The 22,478-nt window shown below is 44.9% G+C and overlaps 1 protein-coding gene across 1 annotated transcript in view; it reads left to right on the forward strand.

Annotated features, from left to right (window-relative positions):
- The window catches only part of LOC124264806 (GTP-binding protein RAD-like), a 62,501-nt gene that overhangs the window by 22,446 nt on the left and 17,577 nt on the right, over positions 1-22,478 (forward strand). The window contains exon 2 of the mRNA XM_046699596.1: positions 10,386-10,468. Within this exon, the coding sequence (XP_046555552.1) occupies positions 10,386-10,468 (83 nt within the window). The remainder of the gene's footprint in view (positions 1-10,385; positions 10,469-22,478) is intronic.

Consider the following 22,478-nt stretch of genomic DNA (forward strand, 5'->3'; position numbering starts at 1 on the left):
TGGTATTGTTGTCGCTGTAGAGGTGTCAATTGTGGGTCTTATCCTATACAATCTTGGTATTGTTGACGCTGTAGAGGTGTCAATTGTGGTCTTATCCTATACAATCTTGATATTATTGTCGCTGTAGAGGTGTCCCTGGTGGGTCTTATCCTATACAATCTTGGTATTGTTGTCGTTGTAGAGGTGTCCCTGGTGGGTCTTATCCTATACAATCTTGGTATTGTTGTCGTTGTAGTGGTGTCCCTGGTGGGTCTTATCCTATACAATCTTGATATTGTTGTCGCTGTAGAGGTGTCCCTGGTGGGTCTTATCCTATACAATCTTGATATTGTTGTCGCTGTAGAGGTGTCCCTGGTGGGTCTTATCCTATACAATCTTGGTATTGTTGTCGCTGTAGAGGTGTCCCTGGTGGGTCTTATCCTATACAATCTTGGTATTGTTGTCGCTGTAGAGGTGTCAATTGTGGGTCTTATCCTATACAATCTTGGTATTGTTGTCGCTGTAGAGGTGTCAATTGTGGGTCTTATCCTATACAATCTTGGTATTGTTGTCGCTGTAGAGGTGTCCCTGGTGGGTCTTATCCTATAAAATCTTGGTATTGTTGTATTGTTGTCGTTGTAGAGGTGTCCCTGGTGGGTCTTACCCTATACAATCTTGGTATTGTTGTCGCTGTAGAGGTGTCCCTGGTGGGTCTTATCCTATACAATCTTGGTATTGTTGTCGTTGTAGAGGTGTCCCTGGTGGGTCTTATCCTATACAATCTTGGTATTGTTGTCGTTGTAGAGGTGTCCCTGGTGGGTCTTATCCTATACAATCTTGGTATTGTTGTCGTTGTAGAGGTGTCCCTGGTGGGTCTTATCCTATACAATCTTGATATTGTTGTCGCTGTAGAGGTGTCCCTGGTGGGTCTTATCCTATACAATCTTGATATTGTTGTCGTTGTAGAGGTGTCCTGGTGGGTCTTATCCTATACAATCTTGATATTGTTGTCGCTGTAGAGGTGTCCCTGGTGGGTCTTATCCTATACAATCTTGGTATTGTTGTCGCTGTAGAGGTGTCAATGGTGGGTCTTATCCTATACAATCTTGGTATTGTTGTCGTAGTAGAGGTGTCCTGGTGGGTCTTATCCTATAGAATCTTGGTATTGTTGTCGCTGTAGAGGTGTCTCTGGTGGGTCTTATCCTATACAATCTTGATATTGTATTGTTGTCGCTGTAGAGGTGTCCCTGGTGGGTCTTATCCTATACAATCTTGGTATTGTTGTCACTGTAGAGGTGTCCCTGGTGGGTCTTATCCTATACAATCTTGGTATTGTTGTCGTTGTAGAGGTGTCCCTGGTGGGTCTTATCCTATACAATCTTGGTATTGTTGTCGCTGTAGAGGTGTCCCTGGTGGGTCTTATCCTATACAATCTTGGTATTGTTGTCGTTGTAGAGGTGTCCCTGGTGGGTCTTATCCTATAAAATCTTGGTATCGTTGTCGTTGTAGTGGTGTCCCTGGTGGGTCTTACCGTATACAATCTTGATATTGTTGTCGTTGTAGAGGTGTCCGTGGTGGGTCTTATCCTATACAATCTTGATATTGTTGTTGTAGAGGTGTCCCTGGTGGGTCTTATCCTATACAATCTTGGTATTGTTGTCGTTGTAGAGGTGTCCCTGGTTGGTCTTATCCTATACAATCTTGGTATTGTTGTCGTTGTAGAGGTGTGTTGGTGAGGTGTCCCTGGTGGGTCTTATCCCTATACAATCTTGATATTGTTGTCGTTGTAGAGGTGTCCCTGGTGGGTCTTATCCTATACAATCTTGGTATTGTTGTCGCTGTAGAGGTGTCAAGGTGTCCCTGTGGGTCTTATCCTATACAATCTTGGTATTGTTGTGTTGTAGAGGTGCTGTAGAGGTGTCAATTGTGGGTCTTATCCTATACAATATTGGTATTGTTGTCGCTGTAGAGGTGTCAATTGTGGATCTTATCCTATATAGTCTTGGTATTGTCGCTGTAGAGGTTTCAATTGTGGGTCTTATCCTATAGAATCTTGGTAATTTTGTCACTGTAGAGGTGTCTCTGGTGGGTCTTATCCTATACAATATTGGTATTGTTGTCGCTGTAGAGGTGTCAATTGTGGGTCTTATCCTATAGAATCTTGGTATTGTTGACGCTGTAGAGGTGTCAATTGTGGTCTTATCCTATACAATCTTGGTATTGTCGCTGTAGAGGTGTCCCTGGTGGGTCTTATCCTATACAATCTTGGTATTGTTGTCGTTGTAGAGGTGTCCCTGGTGGGTCTTATCCTATAAAATCTTGGTATTGTTGTCGTTGTAGTGGTGTCCCTGGTGGGTCTTACCGTATACAATCTTGATATTGTTGTCGCTGTAGAGGTGTCCCTGGTGGGTCTTATCCTATACAATCTTGGTATTGTTGTCGCTTGTAGAGGTGTCCTTGTGGGTCTTATCCTATACAATCTTGGTATTGTTGTCGTTGTAGAGGTGTCAATTGTGGGTCTTATCCTATACAATATTGGTATTGTTGTCGCTGTAGAGGTGTCAATTGTGGATCTTATCCTATATAGTCTTGGTATTGTCGCTGTAGAGGTTTCAATTGTGGGTCTTATCCTATAGAATCTTGGTAATTTTGTCACTGTAGAGGTGTCTCTGGTGGGTCTTATCCTATACAATATTGGTATTGTTGTCGCTGTAGAGGTGTCAATTGTGGGTCTTATCCTATAGAATCTTGGTATTGTTGACGCTGTAGAGGTGTCAATTGTGGTCTTATCCTATACAATCTTGGTATTGTCGCTGTAGAGGTGTCCCTGGTGGGTCTTATCCTATACAATCTTGGTATTGTTGTCGTTGTAGAGGTGTCCCTGGTGGGTCTTATCCTATAAAATCTTGGTATTGTTGTCGTTGTAGTGGTGTCCCTGGTGGGTCTTACCGTATACAATCTTGATATTGTTGTCGCTGTAGAGGTGTCCCTGGTGGGTCTTATCCTATACAATCTTGATATTGTTGTCGCTGTAGAGGTGTCCCTGGTGGGTCTTATCCTATACAATCTTGGTATTGTTGTCGTTGTAGAGGTGTCAATTGTGGGTCTTATCCTATACAATATTGGTATTGTTGTCGCTGTAGAGGTGTCAATTGTGGATCTTATCCTATATAGTCTTGGTATTGTCGCTGTAGAGGTTTCAATTGTGGGTCTTATCCTATAGAATCTTGGTAATTTTGTCACTGTAGAGGTGTCTCTGGTGGGTCTTATCCTATACAATATTGGTATTGTTGTCGCTGTAGAGGTGTCAATTGTGGGTCTTATCCTATAGAATCTTGGTATTGTTGACGCTGTAGAGGTGTCAATTGTGGTCTTATCCTATACAATCTTGGTATTGTCGCTGTAGAGGTGTCCCTGGTGGGTCTTATCCTATACAATCTTGGTATTGTTGTCGCTGTAAAGGGGCTCCTGGTGTGTCTTATCCTATACAATCTTGGTATTGTTGTCGCTGTAGAGGTGTCCCTGGTGGGTCTTATCCTATACAATCTTGATACTGTTGTCACTGTAGAGGTGTCTCTGGTAGGTCTTACTGTATACAATCTTGATATTGTTGTCACTGTAGAGGTGTCCCTGGTGGGTCTTATCCTATACAATCTTGGTATTGTTGTCGCTGTAGAGGTGTCAATTGGGGTCTTATCCTATACAATCTTGGTATTGCTGTCGCTGTAGAGGTGTCAACTGTGGGTCTTATCCTATACAATCTTGGTATTGTTGTCGCTGTTGAGGTGTCAATTGTGGGTCTTATCCTATACAGTCTTGGTATTGTTGTCGCTGCAGAGGTTTCAATTGTGGGTCTTATCCTTTACAATCTTGGTATTGTTGTCGCTGTTGAGGTGTCAATTGTGGGTCTTATCCTATACAGTCTTGGTATTGTTGTCGCTGTAGAGGTGTCAATTGTTGGTCTTATCCTATACAATTTTGGTATTGTTGCAGCTGTAAAGGTGTCCCTGGTGTGTCTTTCACGTAAGTAACCAAAGCGTATGGACTTGTTATTATGACAAGTGGTCGACTGTATCGGGGAAGTTCAGGTGTTGCCCCCTGTCTTTTACGGTTCCATAGTATTGTAATGGGGCGTGGCGATAGTTGGAAAGCACTGGCAGCCGAGTCATTTGTCTGAACGCGTGGACACGCTGTATGTGTAACGACAGACAAATGCTATATGGAACAACATTCAAGTATTAACGCCACAAGGAACAACATTCAAGTATTAACGCTACATGGAACAACATTCAAGTATTAACGCTACATGGAACAACATCCAAGTATTAACGCTACATGGAACAACATCCAAGTATTAACGCTACATGGAACAACATCCAAGTATTCACGCTACAAGGAACAACATTCAAGTATTAACGCTACATGGAACAACATCCAAGTATTAACGCTACATGGAACAACATCCAAGTATTAACACTACAAGGAACAACATCCAAGTATTAACGCTACATGGAACAACATCCAAGTATTAACGCTACATGGAACAACATCCAAGTATTAACGCTACATGGAACAACATTCAAGTATTAACGCTACATTAAAACAACACAAGTATTAATCATGGAACAACATTATTAACGCTACATGGAACAACATTCAAGTATTAACGCTACAAGGAACAACATCCAAGTATTAACGCTACATGGAACAACATTCAAGTATTAAACATGGCAAGTATTAACGCTACATGGAACAACATTCAAAGTATTAACGCTACATGGAACAACATTCAAGTATTGGAAACAAGTATTAACGCTACATGGAACAACATCCAAGTATTAACGCTACATGGAACAACATCCAAGTATTAACGCTACATGGAACAACATTCAAGTATTAACGCTACATCGAACAACATTCAAGTATTAACGCTACAAGGAACAACATTCAAGTATTAACGCTACATGGAACAACATTCAAGTATTAACGCTACATGGAACAACATTCAGGTATTAACGCTACATGAAAACAACATCCAAGTATTAACGCTACATGGAACAACATCCAAGTATTAACGCTACATGGAACAACATCCAAGTATTAACGTTACATGGAACAACATTCAAGTATTAACGCTACATGGAAACAACATCCAAGTATTAACGCTACATGGAACAACATTCAAGTATTAACGTTACAAGGAACAACATCCAAGTATTAACGCTACATGGAAACAAACACCCATAACTCCTGAGTAGCACATTTCATTGTTTTGTATTTCTGCTGTTGTTTTACCGACAACCGCCGGCCGACGTGGATCTCGTGAGGTGTCATGGCTGACGCCCGGCTGTATCGTTCAGTGAACTTCTCAGTATGTATCTCCTGAAGGGCTCGCTGACACGTCAAGGTCAAAGGTTATTCTCTTTCCTGACATTTGCTTTATTCTCGGTCAGCTTGTTTTGTTTCGATCCCGTATCCCCCGCGCACAGCCTCAGCCTCCCTGCCATAAGCACTGGGGACCTCCACAAGTGTAAACGATCACCTTTTCCACGAGAGATGTTTATTCCAACGATGCCGTCTGACTGAGGAGGCAGGCAGGCAGGTATTCGTGTCGGGTGTCTCCTCTTCACAGGGAAGGTTCGCAAAAGTTACAAGACTGTTCCCGCACATCCGCCGCTACACCCACTTCTCCCTACGTCTTGTGTGACGAAGGTCACATGACTCGGTCCACAACAGTTGTGTAACAGCAGAATAGCACGCGTATTGGGAAACCATTCAGCGGTGATGTGTGACTGACTACATATTCACTTATTACTTCCCTTTATAGCCTCTGTTCAGTGTATCATTACATTTTATTAAAAGTAGGTGTTCAATCAGGTCTTACTTGAAGGAAACAAGTAGTTCGATACATCACATGTTATGTTTTGGATTACACTTTATCAGTAACGAACATATTCTAGTTCTTTTTCGGTTGAGTCCCATCCGGGATTCGAACAAACACTCTAAGTGTAAGGCCCCTAATCTCCAGCACACAAAGTTAGCCGTCTAACCCACTCAGCCATCGCAGCTTCCGGTAAGTCTGACAATAGGTAGTCCGGATCACGTATGTTGTAGACCCTTCTAACAATAAGTAGTCTGAATCACGTATGTTGTGGACCCTTCTGACAATAAGTAGTCTGAATCACGTATGTTGTGAACCCTTCTGACAATAAGTAGTCTGAATCACGTATGTTGTGAACCCTTCTGACAATACGTAGTCTGGATCACGTATGTTGTGAACCCTTCTGACAATAAGTAGTCTGGATCACGTATGTTGTGAACCCTTCTGACAATAAGTAGTCTGTATCACGTATGTTGTGAGCACTTCTGACAATAAGTTGTCTGAATCACGTATGTTGTGAACCCTTCTGACAATAAGTAGTCTGGATCACGTATGTTGTGAACCCTTCTGACAATAAGTAGTTTGGATCACGTATGTTGTGAGCACTTCTGACAATAAGCAGTCTGAATCACGTATGTTGTGAACCCTTCTGACAATAAGTAGTTTGGATCACGTATGTTGTGAACCCTTCTGACAATAAGTAGTCTGAATCACGTTTGTTGTGAACCCTTCTGACAATAAGTAGTCTGAATCACGGATGTTGTGAACCCTTCTGTCAATAAGTAGTCTGGATGACATATGTTGTGGACCCTTCTGACAATAAGTAGTCCGGATCACGTATGTTGAGACCCCTTCTGACAATAGGTAGTCTGGATCACGTATGTCGAGACCCCTTCTGACAATAGGTAGTCCGGATCACGCATGTTGAGACCCCTTCTGACAATAAGTAGTCTGAATCACGTATGTTGTGAACCCTTCTGACAATAAGTAGTCTGAATCACGTATGTTGTGAACCCTTCTGACAATAAGTAGTCTGAATCACGTATGTTGTGAACCCTTCTGACAATAAGTAGTCTGAATCACGTTTGTTGTAGACCCTTCTAACAATAAGTAGTCTGAATCACGTATGTTGTGAACCCTTCTGTCAATAAGTAGTCTGGATCACATATGTTGTGGACCCTTCTGACAATAAGTAGTCTGGATCACGTATGTTGTGAACCCTTCTGACAATAAGTAGTCTTAATCACGTTTGTTGTAGACCCTTCTAACAATAAGTAGTCTGAATCACGTATGTTGTGGACCCTTCTGACAATAAGTAGTCTGAATCACGTATGTTGTGAACCCTTCTGACAATAAGTAGTCTGAATCACGTTTGTTGTGAGCACTTCTGACAATAAGTAGTCTGGATCACGTTTGTTGGGAACCCTTCTGACAATTCGTAGTCTGAATCACGTATGTTGTGAACCTTTCTGACAATAAGTAGTCTGGATCACGTATGTTGTGAGCCCTTCTGACAATAAGTACTCTGGATCACATATGTTGTGACCCCTACTGACAATAAGTATCATGTAATGGAGGGTGTTATCGGTGCAATAAAGCAATGAGATAAACTTGGTATCCAAATCTGACAACAATGCAAATTACGTCAATCCACGAACTACTTTCACAAAACTCCATACACGCCATGCGAATTCTACAACGTTAAGATTTCATTGATGACGTCGTCGCGAGTTTATATTGTTTATAAACAAACATGGCTGCTCAAAATTGGTGATTCTGTAAGAATTGATGACAGAGGTTCTGGAGTCGTTACTGCAGGAAATCTCTTTGTAAAACATGAAACGGAGTACTTCGTTCAAATTTTGTTGTTCTTTATAGGACAGAAAGATTTTATTTTAAGGATGAGTTATGTTTGCACTGTATTCGCGACTAGTCACAAACATATGCCGCCGTCATGAACGACCTTCACCTTGTTGTACCGCTAAGTATTCTTACGCGAATGTTCGATTCTCTTCAATTAAATTCACGAACGAGTTGCTTTTTTCTTAGGGTAATTTTAAGAATAACATTATATGATATGATATTAAGGATACGGAAACACACTCGGTTAATAATCTGTATGTCCAAAGAGACCTATAGTCCCTATGAGACGATATCCAAGGATATCCCAGATATGTACGATGGATGGCACGTGTGGACTGAGGGCTGACCATGTAAAGGTGGTCATGTACTTCTGTTGGGGATACTCAGTAAGAGTCATCCTGAACCACTCAACAGCTACCACCAAGATGCTGTCACGGAGGTTCAGCCCAGTGAGACGCCCGTGAATAACATGTAAAGGTGTCCTGCAAGTCACAGTGAACCCACCCCACATCATTAATGAGACGCCCCCTTTTATGTGTTGTTGACGCTTATGCTGTGTAGACCCCTCTGTTACCCAATCACAGTGATCCCACCCCACATCATTAATGAGACGCCCCCTTTTATGTGTTGTTGACGCTTATGCTGTGTAGACCCCTCTGTTACCACAGTCACAGTGATCCCACCCCACATCATTAATGAGACGCCCCCTTTTATGTGTTGTTGACGCTTATGCTGTGTAGACCCCTCTGTTACCCAGTCACAGTGAACCCACCCCACATCATTAATGAGACGCCCCCTTTTATGTGTTGTTGACGCTTATGCTGTGTAGACCCCTCTGTTACCCAGTCACAGTGAACCCACCCCACATCATTAATGAGACGCCCCCTTTTATGTGTTGTTGACGCTTATGCTGTGTAGACCCCTCTGTTACCCAGTCACAGTGATCCCACCCCACATCATTAATGAGACGCCCCCTTTTATGTGTTGTTGACGCTTATGCTGTGTAGACCCCTCTGTTACCCCAATCACAGTGATCCCACCCCACATCATTAACGAGACGCCTCCTTTTATGTGTTGTTGACGCTTATGCTGTGTAGACCCCTCTGTTACCACAGTCACTATGTCCACAACGTCGACGGTTGAACCAGCGCATCCCGGCGCTCCTAACACCAACGACTCATAGCGGCAGTGCGACGATCCGTCAATCGTGGGATCATACGTCGTTCATACAGGTTCCATCTGTGTAGCCGAATCTTGTCTCCACTGTCACTTTTCGAAGCGCATCTCCAATTTGAGCGGCAACAAAGTTTTTGCAACGCAGTCGTTCTGGTGACAATGTCTTGTGTATCTGCTGTCGCCCTTGGTCGACCAGATCGACGTCTCTAAAATGCTAATTACTGACTGTGAAACCTGAAGAGCTGGTGCCACAATGCTCGTGTCTGGTTTCAACTCCCAGCATGCCAACTTGTATCACCATGAACCCCAACACACTCAGAAGCTTCACTGGAAAGTTCGAATGTTACCATATTCACAAACACAATGACTTGGTTCCAAAACAACCGAAAAAACAACCGAAAATGAAATACCCCCTAATTCTTAAGAGTATATTATTAAACATGGCACGATGTTGCTATGTGTGATGCATCAATGGAGGGTGTAGCGCTGTGTGATGTAGCTATATGAGATGTAGCTATGTGTGATGTGTCAATGGAGGATGTAGCTATGTGTGATGTGTCAATGGACGATGTAGCTATGTGTGATGTAGCTATGTGTGATCTAGCTATATGAGATGTAGCTATATGTGATGTAGCTATGTGTGATGTGTCAATGGGCGATGTAGCGCTGTGTGATGTAGCTATGTCTGATGTAGCTATGTGTGATGTGTCAATGGAGGATGTAGCTATGTGTGATATGTCAATGGAGGATGTAGCTATGTGTGATATGTCAATGGAGGATGTAGCTATGTGTGATATGTCAATGGAGGATGTAGCTATGTGTGATATGTCAATGGAGGATGTAGCTATGTGTGATGTGGCAATGGAGGATGTAGCTATGTGTGATGTGTCAATTGACGATGTAGCTATGTCTGATGTAGCTATGTGTGATCTAGCTATATGAGATGTAGCTATATGTGATGTAGCTATGTGTGATGTGTCAATGGGCGATGTAGCGATGTGTGATGTAGCTATGCGTGATGTAGCTATGTGTGATGTAGCACTGTGTGATGTGTCGATGGACGATGTAGCGCTGTGTGATGTAGCTGTGTCTGATGTAGCTATGTGTGATGTGTCAATGGGCGATGTAGCTATGTGTGATGTAGCTATGTCTGATGTAGCGCTGTGTGATGTAGCTATGTCTGATGTAGCTATGTGTGATGTGTCAATGGACGATGTAGCTATGTGTGATGTGTCAATGGGCGATGTAGCGCTGTGTGATGTAGCTATATGTGATGTATCTATGTGTGATGTGTCAGTGGGCGATGTAGCACTGTGTGGTGTAGCTATGTGTGATGTATCTATGTGTGATGTGTCAGTGGGCGATGTAGCACTGTGTGGTGTAGCTATATGTGATCTAGCTATGTGTGATGAGTCAGTGGGCGATGTAGCATTGTGTGGTGTATTAGTGGAAGGAAACAGTGTTGATTATTGTCTCCGTGTTTCAGAGGCGGGTAACACAATGACTGTGACGGTGCAGTTGGACGGAGTTGAGTCAACGCTAGAGTTCTTTGACCCTGTGGAGCGTACAGTAAGTACCACACTGATCACACCAACAGCATCAGCAATACAAGCACCATCTTCACCAGCACCACCAGCAACACAAGCACCATCTTCACCAACACCATCAGCAACACAAGCACCATCTTCACCAACACCATCATCAACATCATCACAAGCACCATCTTCACCAACACCATCATCAACATCATCACAAGCACCATCTTCACCAACACCATCATCAACATCATCACAAGCACCATCTTCACTAACACCATCATCAACATCAACACAAGCACCATCTTCACCAACACCATCATCAACATCATCACAAGCACCATCTTCACCAACACCATCATCAACATCAACACAAGCACCATCTTCACCAACACCATCATCAACATCATCACAAGCACCATCTTCACCAACACCATCATCAACATCATCACAAGCACCATCTTCACCAACACCATCATCAACATCATCACAAGCACCATCTTCACCAACACCATCATCAACATCAACACAAGCACCATCTTCACCTAACACCAACATCATCAACATCAACACAAGCACCATCTTCACCAACACCATCATCAACATCATCACAAGCACCATCTTCACCAACACCATCATCAACATCATCACAAGCACCATCTTCACCAACACCATCATCAACATCAACACAAGCACCATCTTCACCAACACCATCATCAACATGAAAACCTCCACGTCATCCCACCATCATCCTCACAAACACCGATACCAACATAGCTGCACTATCATCACAAGCACCACCTTCACCAACAATATCATCAGCATAAACACATCACCATTCTCACCAGCATCATCACCAGCACCAACATCAACATCCATCCCAACATTACCAGCAACATCCACATCTGTACCAACATCAACTTTTCGTCACCAGCATCATCATCACTAGCAACATCATCAACATTAACACCAACGTCAACATCAATAGTACCATCCTCATCAACACCAACATCACCAACACCGCCGCCAACATCAACACTGACATCACCAACACCATCATCAACACCAAAACTAACATCACCAGCACCAAAATCACAAACACCATTTACACCAAAACCACAAATCACCACCTCAACCATATCTCTTTTACCATCACACAGCCAAGCTCATACCCACCCACACACATCCATTCAAGATGCCAGCCCCACGTCCCGCTATCTCAAGGTTAGGAACATCTCTGGTCCTGTCCACCAAAAAACCACAACAGTTGGCATGTGCTTGATAAGAGGTTGATGTCTTCGGTCCCAGCACTGGATCAGCCCCAGTTGCATAGCTACCTTATCAATGAACCAACAAAGAGGCGATGCTATATCTCAAACAAACAAAACGAAAAAGTTCTGAGTAGAGCGTAAACAAACAAACGTGTAGCTAAGTCTGTCAGTTTAGGGTAGAGTGTTATCAAACAGACTTGTAGCTAAGTCTGTTAGTTTAGGGTAGAGTGTTATCAAACAGACTTGTAGCTAAGTCTGTTAGTTTAGGGTAGAGTGTTATCAAATAAACTTGTAGCTGAGCCTGTCAGTTTAGGGTAGAGTGTAATCAAACAAACTTGTAGGTAAGCCTGTCCGTTTTGGGTAGTCTGTAATCAAACAAGCTTGTAGCTAAGTCTGTTTACTATCATCTAGCTAAACGCGAGGAGTAAATCCTGGCCAACAATAATCCGAGGTCGCCTGTTTTCATAGATAAACGTATGGGCCCCTAATGCCCTCCATCATCAGACCATACTGTGTATATATGTGGAAGCCTGGCGCCAGTGGTGTTCTGGGAGTGTGCATCTGTTACATATACCGCGTCCTGGAGCAAGCTTATTGTAACGGCAACATCAAAGAACAGGTAGTAAAGCATTCATATTTAAACAATTTGTTGAGTGAGCCGATGGACTTATTACCATGATCCTACTCCACATGCCTCGAGGTTTATATTCTTGAGGCGCATGTGAGTGGTATCTCCACAACCATCAGTCTACTAAATAAATACTGTAACTACCCCACCAATACCCCCCCACCCCACCCCACACACTCTCTGTTGTTACTACACCACCACCCCCTGTCTACAGTTACTACACCCCACCTGTTTACAGTTACTACGTCCCACCTGTCTACAGTTACTACACCCCACCTGTCTACGGTTACTACGTCCCACCTGTCTACAGTTACTACGTCCCACCTGTCTACAGTTACTACACCCCACCTGTCTACAGTTACGACGTCCCACCTGTCTACAGTTACTACACCCCACCTGTCTACAGTTACTACGTCCCACCTGTCTACAGTTACTACACCCCACCTGTCTACAGTTACTACACCCCACCTGTCTACAGTTACTACACCCCACCTGTCTACAGTTACTACACCCCACCTGTCTACAGTTACGACGTCCCACCTGTCTACAGTTACTACACCCCACCTGTCTACAGTTACTGACGTCCCACCTGTCTTCAGTTACTACACCCCATCTGTCTACAGTTACTACGTCCCACCTGTCTACAGTTACTACGTCCCACCTGTCTACAGTTACTACACCCCACCTGTCTACAGTTACTACGTCCCACCTTTCTACAGTTACTACACCCCACCTGTCTACAGTTACGACGTCCCACCTTTCTACAGTTACTACGTCCCACCTGTCTACAGTTACTACACCCCACCTGTCTACAGTTACTACACCCCACCTGTCTACAGTTACTACGTCCCACCTGTCTACAGTTACTGCATCCCACCTGTCTACAGTTACTACACCCCATCTGTCCACAGTTACTACGTCCCACCTGTCTACACTTACTACACCCCACCTGTCTACAGTTACTACGTCCCACCTGTCTACAGTTACTACGTCCCACCTTTCTACAGTTACTACACCCCACCTGTCTACAGTTACGACGTCCCACCTGTCTTCAGTTACTACACCCCATCTGTCTACAGTTACTACGTCCCACCTGTCTACAGTTACGACGTCCCACCTTTCTACAGTTACTACACCCCACCTGTCTACACTTACTACACCCCACCTGTCTATAGTTACTACGTCCCACCTGTCTACAGTTACTACATCCCACCTGTCTACAGTTACTACACCCCATCTGTCTACAGTTACTACGTCCCACCTGTCTACACTTACTACACCCCACCTGTCTACAGTTACTACGTCCCACCTGTCTACAGTTACGACGTCCCACCTGTCTACAGTTACTACACCCCACCTGTCTACAGTTACTATACCCCACCTGTCTACAGTTACTACACCCCACCTGTCTACAGTTACTACGTCCCACCTGTCTACAGTTACTACATCCCACCTTACTACAGTTACTACACCCCACCTGTCTACAGTTACGACGTCCCACCTGTCTACAGTTACTACATCCCACCTGTCTACAGTTACTACGTCCCACCTGTCTACAGTTACTACATCCCACCTTACTACAGTTACTACACCCCACCTGTCTACAGTTACTACGTCCCACCTGTCTACAGTTACTACATCCCACCTTACTACAGTTACTACACCCCACCTGTCTACAGTTACTACGTCCCACCTGTCTACAGTTACTACATCCACCTGTCTACAGTTACTACACCCCACCTGTCTACAGTTACTATACCCCACCTGTCTACAGTTACTACATCCCACCTGTCTACAGTTACTACGTCCCACCTGTCTACAGTTACTACATCCCACCTTACTACAGTTACTACACCCCACCTGTCTACAGTTACGACGTCCCACCTGTCTACAGTTACTACGTCCCACCTTTTACTACCTGTCTACAGTTACTACATCCCACCTGTCTACAGTTACTACGTCCCACCTGTCTACAGTTACTACGTCCCACCTTACTACAGTTACTACACCCCACCTGTCTACAGTTACGACGTCCCACCTGTCTACAGTTACTACATCCCACCTTACTACAGTTACTACACCCCACCTGTCTACAGTTACTACATCCCACCTGTCTACAGTTACTACGCCCCACCTGTCTACAGTTACTACGTCCCACCTGTCTACAGATACTACACCCCACCTGTCTGCAGTTGTTACACCCCCACCTGTATACAGTTACCTGTCCCACCTGTCTACAGTTACTACACCCCACCTGTCTACAGTTACTCCCACCTGTCTACAGTTACTACACCCCACCTGTCTACAGCAGTTACTACACCCCACCTGTCTACAGTTACTACACCCCACCTGTCTACAGTTACTACACTTCCCCACCTGCTCTACAGTTACTACGTGTCCCACAGTTATTACCCCACCTACAGTTACTACACTCCCCACCTGTCTACAGTTACACATGTCCCACCTGTCTACAGTTATTACGTCCCACCTGTCTACAGTTACTACACTCCCACCTGTCTACAGTTGCTGTGTCCCACCTGTCTACAGTTACTACACCGCACCTGTCTACAGTTACTACACCCAACTGTTGTACACCCCATCTGTCCACAGTTACTACACCCCACTACGTCCCAACCTGCTCACAGATACTACACTCCCACCTGTCTACAGTTACCATGTCCCACCTGTCTACAGTTACTACACCCCACCTGTCTACAGTTACGACGTCCCACCTGTCTTCAGTTACTACACCCCTGCCTGTCTACAGTTACTCACGTCCCACCTGTCAGCACCCCACGACGTCCCACCTTTCTACAGTGGCTACTACACCCCACCTGTCTACACTTACTACACCCCACCTGTCTATAGTGTTACTACGTCCCACCTGTCTACAGTTACTACTACATCCCACCTGTCTACAGTTACTACATACCTCATCTGTCTACAGTTACATGTCCCACCTGTCTACACCTTACACTCCACCTGTCTACAGTTACTACGTCCCACCTGTCTACAGTTACGACGTCCCACCTGTCTACAGTTACTACACCCCACCTGTCTACAGTTACTAGCATCCCACCTGTCTACAGTTACTGAATACACCCCACCTGCTCCCAGTTACCACGTCCCACCTGTCAGTTACTACATCCCACCTACTACAGTGTTCTACACCCCACCTGTCTACAGTTACGACGTCCCACCTGTCTACAGTTACTATATGTCCCACCTGTCTACAGTTACTACACCCCACCTGTCTACAGTTACACATCCCACCTTACTCATAGTTACTACACCCCACCTGTCTACAGTTACTACGTCCCACCTGTCTACACAGTTACTACATCCCACCTGTCTACAGTTACTACACCCCACCTGTCTACAGTTACTACAACCCCACCTGTCTACAGTTACTACATCCACCTGTCTACAGTTACTACATCCCACCTGTCTACAGTTACTATACGTCCCACCTGTCTACAGTTACTACATCCCACCTGTCTACAGTTACTACGTCCCACCTGTCTACAGTTACTACATCCCACCTTACTACAGTTACTACACCCCACCTGTCTACAGTTACGACGTCCCACCTGTCTACAGTTACTACGTCCCACCTGTCTACAGTTACTACATCCCACCTGCTCTACAGTTATGACGTCCCTACCTGTCAACAGTTACTACCAGGTCCCACCTGTCTACAGTTATTACACCCCACCTGTTCAGCGCCATTACGACGTCCCACCTGTCTACGGTTACTACACCCCACCTGTCTACAGTTACGACGTCCCACCTGTCTCACAAGTTACATACACCCCATCTGCCTACAGAAGCACATACATGTCCCACCTGTCTGCTAGTGTTACACGTCCCACCTTTCTACAGTTACTACACCCCACCTTGCTCACATCACCTTACTACACACCCCACCTGTCTATAGTTACTACATGTCCCACCTGTCTACAGTTACATCCCACTCTGCCTACAGTTACTAAGCACCCCATCTGTCTACAGTTACTACGTCCCACCTTGCTCTACATCTTCATTACATATTCCCACTCTGTCTACAGTTACATGTCCCACCTGTCTACAGTTATGACGTCCCACCTGTCTACAGTTACTACACCCCACTTGTCTACAGTTACTTATACCCCACCTGTCTACAGTTACTATACCCCACCTGCTCTACAGTTACTATGTCCCACCTGTCTACAGTTACTACATCCCACCTTACTACAGTTATTTTACACCCCACCTGTTCTAGCTTGAGCCACATGACGTCCCACCTGTCTACAGTTACTAAGACATCCCACCTTACTACAGTTACTATGTCCCACCTGTCTACAGTTACTACATCCCACCTTACTACAGTTAGCTATACACCCCACCTGTCTACAGTTACTACGTCCCACCTGTCTAAAGCCAGTTACTACATCCCACCTTTTTACTACAGTTACTACACCCCATCTGCTCTACAGTTACTACGTCCCACCTGTCTACAGTTACTAAGCATCCACCTGTCTACAGTTACTACAACCCCACCTGTTATACTCTTAGCACAGTTACTATAATCCCACCTAAGCTCATACAGTTAGCCTTTTACATCCCACCTGTCTACAGTTTCATTAAGTCCCACCTGTCTACAGTTACTACATCCTACTCTTACTACAGTTATTACACCCCCACCTGTCTCCAGTTACGACGTCCCACCTGTCTCCTACAGTTATTACGTCCCACCTTACTACAGTTCCTTTACATACATTCCCCACCTGTCTACAGTAAGCTATGACGTCCCACCTGTCTACAGTTACTACATCCCACCTTACTACAGTTACTACGTCCCACCTGTCTCCTGTTCACAAAGTTACTACATCCCACCTGTCTACAGTTACACGCCCCACCTGTCTACAGTTACTACATAGTTCCCACCTGTCTAAGCAGTACCACACCCCACCTGTCTGCAGTTACTACACCCCACCTGTATACAGTTACTACAACTACACCCCACCTGTCTAACAGTTACTACACCCCACCTTTTGTCTACAGTTACTACACCCCACCTGTCTACAGCAGTTACGACTTACCCCACCTGCTACACAGTTACTACACCCCACCTGTCTACAGTTATTACACCCCACCTGTCTACAGTTACTACATCCCACCTGTCTCACAGTTAGGACGTCCCACCTGTCTACAGTTACTACACCCCACCTGTCTACAGTTACTACATGTCCCACCTTGCTCAGTTATAGTTACACCCCACCTGTCTACAGTGCCATGACGTCCCACCTGTCTATAGTTACTACACTGCACCTGCCTACAGTTACTACACCCAACCTGTCTACAGTTACTACACCCCACTACGTGTCCCACCTGCTCTACAGATACTACAACTTACCTGTCTACAGTTGCCACATGTCCCACCTGTCTACAGTTACTACACCCCACCTGTCTACAGCCATGACGTCCCACCTGTCTTCAGTTGGCTTACACCCCATCTGTCTACAGTTACTATGTCCTAACCTGCCTACAGTTCCGACGTCCCACCTTTCTACAGTTAGCATTACACCCCACCTTGTCTACACAATTTACTACTACACCCCACCTGTCTATAGTTAGCACTGTCCCACCTGCTCTACTAAGTTACTACATATCCCACCTGCCTACAGTTAAGTTACACCCCATCTGTCTACAGTTAGCTACGTCCCACCTGTCTACACTCCTACCTGCTCACATACCCCATCTGTCTACAGTTACTACGTCCCACCTGTCTACAGTTACTACATCCACCTGTCTACAGTTACTACACCCCACCTGTCTACAGTTACTATACCCCACCTGTCTACAGTTACTACATCCCACCTGTCTACAGTTACTACGTCCCACCTGTCTACAGTTACTACATCCCACCTGTCTACAGTTACTATTACCCCCACCTGTCTACAGTTACTACACTCCCACCTGTCTACAGTTACTACATCCCACCTGTCTACAGTTTACCTGCTCAGTTACTATGTCCCACCTGTCTACAGTTACTACATCCCACCTGTTTACTACAGTTAAGCAAGCACGTCCCACCTGTCTACAGTTACGACGTCCCACCTGCTACAGTTATTACACCCCACCTGTCTTCTACAGTGCCATGATGTCCCACCTGTCTACAGTCCTACTACATCCCACCCTACTACAGTTACTACACCCCACCTGTCTACAGTTACTACATCCCACCTGCTCTACAGTTACATGTGCCTCCCACCTGTCTACAGTTACTACATGTCCCACCTGTCTACAGATACTACACTCCCACCTGTCTGCAGTAGTTACTATAATTCCCACCTGTATGCACAGTTAGCTACATGTCCCACCTGTCTCTCACAGTTACTACACCCCACCTGTCTACAGTTACTACACCCCACCTGTCTACAGTTACTACACCCCACCTGTCTCTACAGTTACTACACCCCCACTTGCCTACTGTTACTACACCCCACCTGTCTACAGTTACTACACTCCCACCTGCTCACAGTTAGGACGTCCCACCTGCTCTACAGTTACTACACCCCACCTGTCTACAGTTACTACGTCCCACCTGTCTACAGTTACTACACCCCACCTGTCTAAGCAGTTACGACGTCCCACCTGCCTGCCATACAGTTACTACACTGCACCTTGCCTACAGAAGTTACTACACCCAACCTGTCTACAGTTACTACACCCCACTACGTCCCACCTGTCTACAGATACTAAGCACCCCACCTGTCTACAGTTACTACGTCCCACCTGTCTACAGTTACCACACCCCACCTGTCTACAGTTACGACGTCCCACCTGTCTTCTGAAGCACACCCCATCTGCATCTGTCTACAGTTACATGTCCCACCTGTCTACAGCCACGACGTCCCACCTTTCTACAGTTACTACACCCCACCTGCTCTACACTACTCACTTCACACCCCACCTGTCTATAGCACACATGTCCCACCTTGTCTACAGTTACTACATCCCACCTGTCTACAGTTACTACACCCCATCTGTCTACAGTTACTATACCCCACCTGTCTACAGTTAATATACTCCCCACCTGTCTACAGTTACTACGTCCCACCTGTCTACAGTTACTACATCCCACCTACTACCACATACCACATTCCCACCTGCTTCTACAGTTATTGACGTCCCACCTGTCTACAGTTACTACATTCCACCTGTCTACAGTTTCACTTACGTCCCACCTGACGTCTACAGTGCCTACAAAGTTACATCCCACCTTACTACAGTTGCCACACCCCACCTGTTCACAGTTACTTACGTCCCACCTGTCTACTACAGTTACTACATCCCACCTTACTACGTCCCAGTTACTACACCCCCACCTGCTATTACACCTCTACTACCATGATGGTCCCACCTGTCTACAGTTACTTACATCCACCTGTCTACAGTTACGATACACCCCACCTGCTCTACAGTTACCATATACCCCACCTGTCTACAGTTATTACATCCCACCTGTTCTACAGGGAAGCCATTTTAATGTCCCACCTGTCACAAAGCCATTTACTAGCATCCCACCTACTACAGTTACTACACCCCACCTGTCTACAGTTACATTACACCCCCACCTGTCTACTGTTACTACACCCCACCTGTCTACAAAGTTACTACACCCCACCTGTCTACAGTTACTACGTCCCACCTAGTCTACAGTTACTACATCCCACCTACTACATAGTTACTACACCCCACCTGTCTACAGTTACTTTTCACGTCCCACCTTTCTTCTACAGTTACTACATTCCCACCTTTTACTACAGTTACATTACACCCCCACCTGTCTACAGTTACTACATGTCCCACCTTGCTCCACAGTTGGCCACATCCACCTGTCTACAGTTACTACACCCCACCTGCTGTCTACAGTTACTTTATACCCCACCTGTCTACAGTTACTACTACATCCCACCTGTCTTGTGCTCATAGCCATGTCCCACCTGTCTACAGTTACTACATCCCACCTTACTATGTTATTACACCTTACTCCTACAGTTACGACGTCCCACCTGTCTACAGTTACTACGTCCCACCTTTACCACTACAGTTACTACATCCCACCTGTCTACAGTTACTACATGTCCCACCTGCCTACAGTTACTACAAGTGTCCCACCTTACTACAGTTACTACACCCCACCTGTCTACAGTTACGACGTCCCACCTGTCTACAGTTACATCCCATCCACCTGAACTGCAGTTACATACACTCCCCACCTGTCTGGCCAGTTACTATCACATCCCACCTGTCTACAGTTACTACATTGCCCCACCTGTCTACAGTTCATTTTACGTCCCACCTGTCTGCATGTGATACTACACCCCACCTTGTCTCGCAGTTATTACACCCCACCTTGTCTACAGTTACTACTAATCCCACCTGTCTTACAGTTACTACACCCCCACCTGCTCACAGTTTACTACACCCCACCTGTCTTACTGTTACTACACCCCACCTGGTCTACAGTTACTACACCCCCACTCTGTCTGCCTGTTAGACGACGTCCCACCTGTCTACAGTTACTACACATCCCACCTTAAGCTCACAGTTACTACGTCCCACCTGTCTACAGTTACTACACCCCACCTGTCTACAGTTACGACGTCCCACCTGTCTACAGTTACTACACCGCACCTGTCTACAGTTACTACACCCAACCTGTCTACAGTTACTACACCTTAATTACGTCCCACCTGTATTCAGATACTCACACCCCACCTGTCTACAGTTACTTACGTCCCACCTGTCTACAGTTAGCTACACCCCACCTGTCTACAGTTATGACGTCCCACCTGTCTACAGTTACTACACCCCACCTGTCTACAGTTACTACACCTAACCTTAAGTCTACAAAGTTTCACACCCCACTCATGTCCCACCTGTCTACAGTTAGGATGTGTCCCACCTGTCTACATACACGATGTCCCACCTGCTCCAAGTACTGTTACTACATGTCCCACCTGTCTACAGTTACTACACCCTTACCTGTCTACAGTTACTATGTACCCTAATTTGTTCATAGTTATTTACCTACACTCTGTTCATACATATGTCCTAATTTGTTCATAGTTATTATGTCCACTCTTGTCTAAGTAGTGTTATTATATCCTAATTTTACTATAGTTATTAAGCACTTACTCTTGTCTAGTTATGATGTCCTACCTTGCTCATAGTTACTAAGGTTCCCAATTTTATTATAGTTATATATCTCTACTCTGTTTCCATAGTTATGATGTCTCTACTTGTTTGGTTAAAGTTGGCATTCTAATTTTATTTAAAGTATGGTAATTTTGCATTTGTTATAGTTATTAGATTCGCATTTGTTCGGTGAAGTTATGGCGTTTCTATTTGTTTATAGTTATTAAGGTTCTACTTGTTTCAGATATAATTTCTACTTGTTTGTAGTTATTATATCCCACTCTGTATACAGTTGTTTTCATGTCCTAATTCTTGTTCATAGTTAATACACCTCTACCTGTTCATAGTTATTATTAATTTCTACTCTGCTCTATAGTTATTTACACTCTACTCTGTCTATAGTTGGTTAAGTTAATTTCACTCTTGCTCCATTGTTCATTATACACTTTACTCTAATGTAGTTATTTTCGCACCTTACCAGTTCAAAGTTTGATGTCCCGCCTCAGCCCGGGTAAAGTTAGCGCGATCGTCATGTTATTATGTCCCGCTCGCTTCAGTAGTTATTCTTGCCCGGCGAAGCGAAACGAGCGCCATCCCGCTATTCGCAACAGTAGCGTTTTCATGTCGTTACATCAACTGCCTGCAGCATATTCCGTCATGTTCCGGCTCCCAAATGGAGCATTATGTTCCGTTCCCGGTTCCACCGTACTCGTAAAAGCGAAGCCATACCACTCCGCAGCTATGACAAACCGCTTCCAGTTCTTTCAGTTATTGGCAATTCCCCATTCATGAGTTTCCATAAAGTAGTTTCGCTGAACCGGTTCGTTCGCGCCATGTCCCATTTCGCGAAAGCTGTCTTCGTTCCCGTTCCCAGTCGTTTCATTATACCTGACCAGTTCGGTTTTCGCGTCCCGTTTGCGTTACCACCATAGCTGTTCCCCATGCCCCATCAAGCGTTC

Source organism: Haliotis rubra, unplaced genomic scaffold (assembly GCF_003918875.1).
Source record: "Haliotis rubra isolate DU_JTF1 unplaced genomic scaffold, ASM391887v1 Scf944, whole genome shotgun sequence".
NCBI classification, from domain to species: domain Eukaryota; kingdom Metazoa; phylum Mollusca; class Gastropoda; order Lepetellida; family Haliotidae; genus Haliotis; species Haliotis rubra.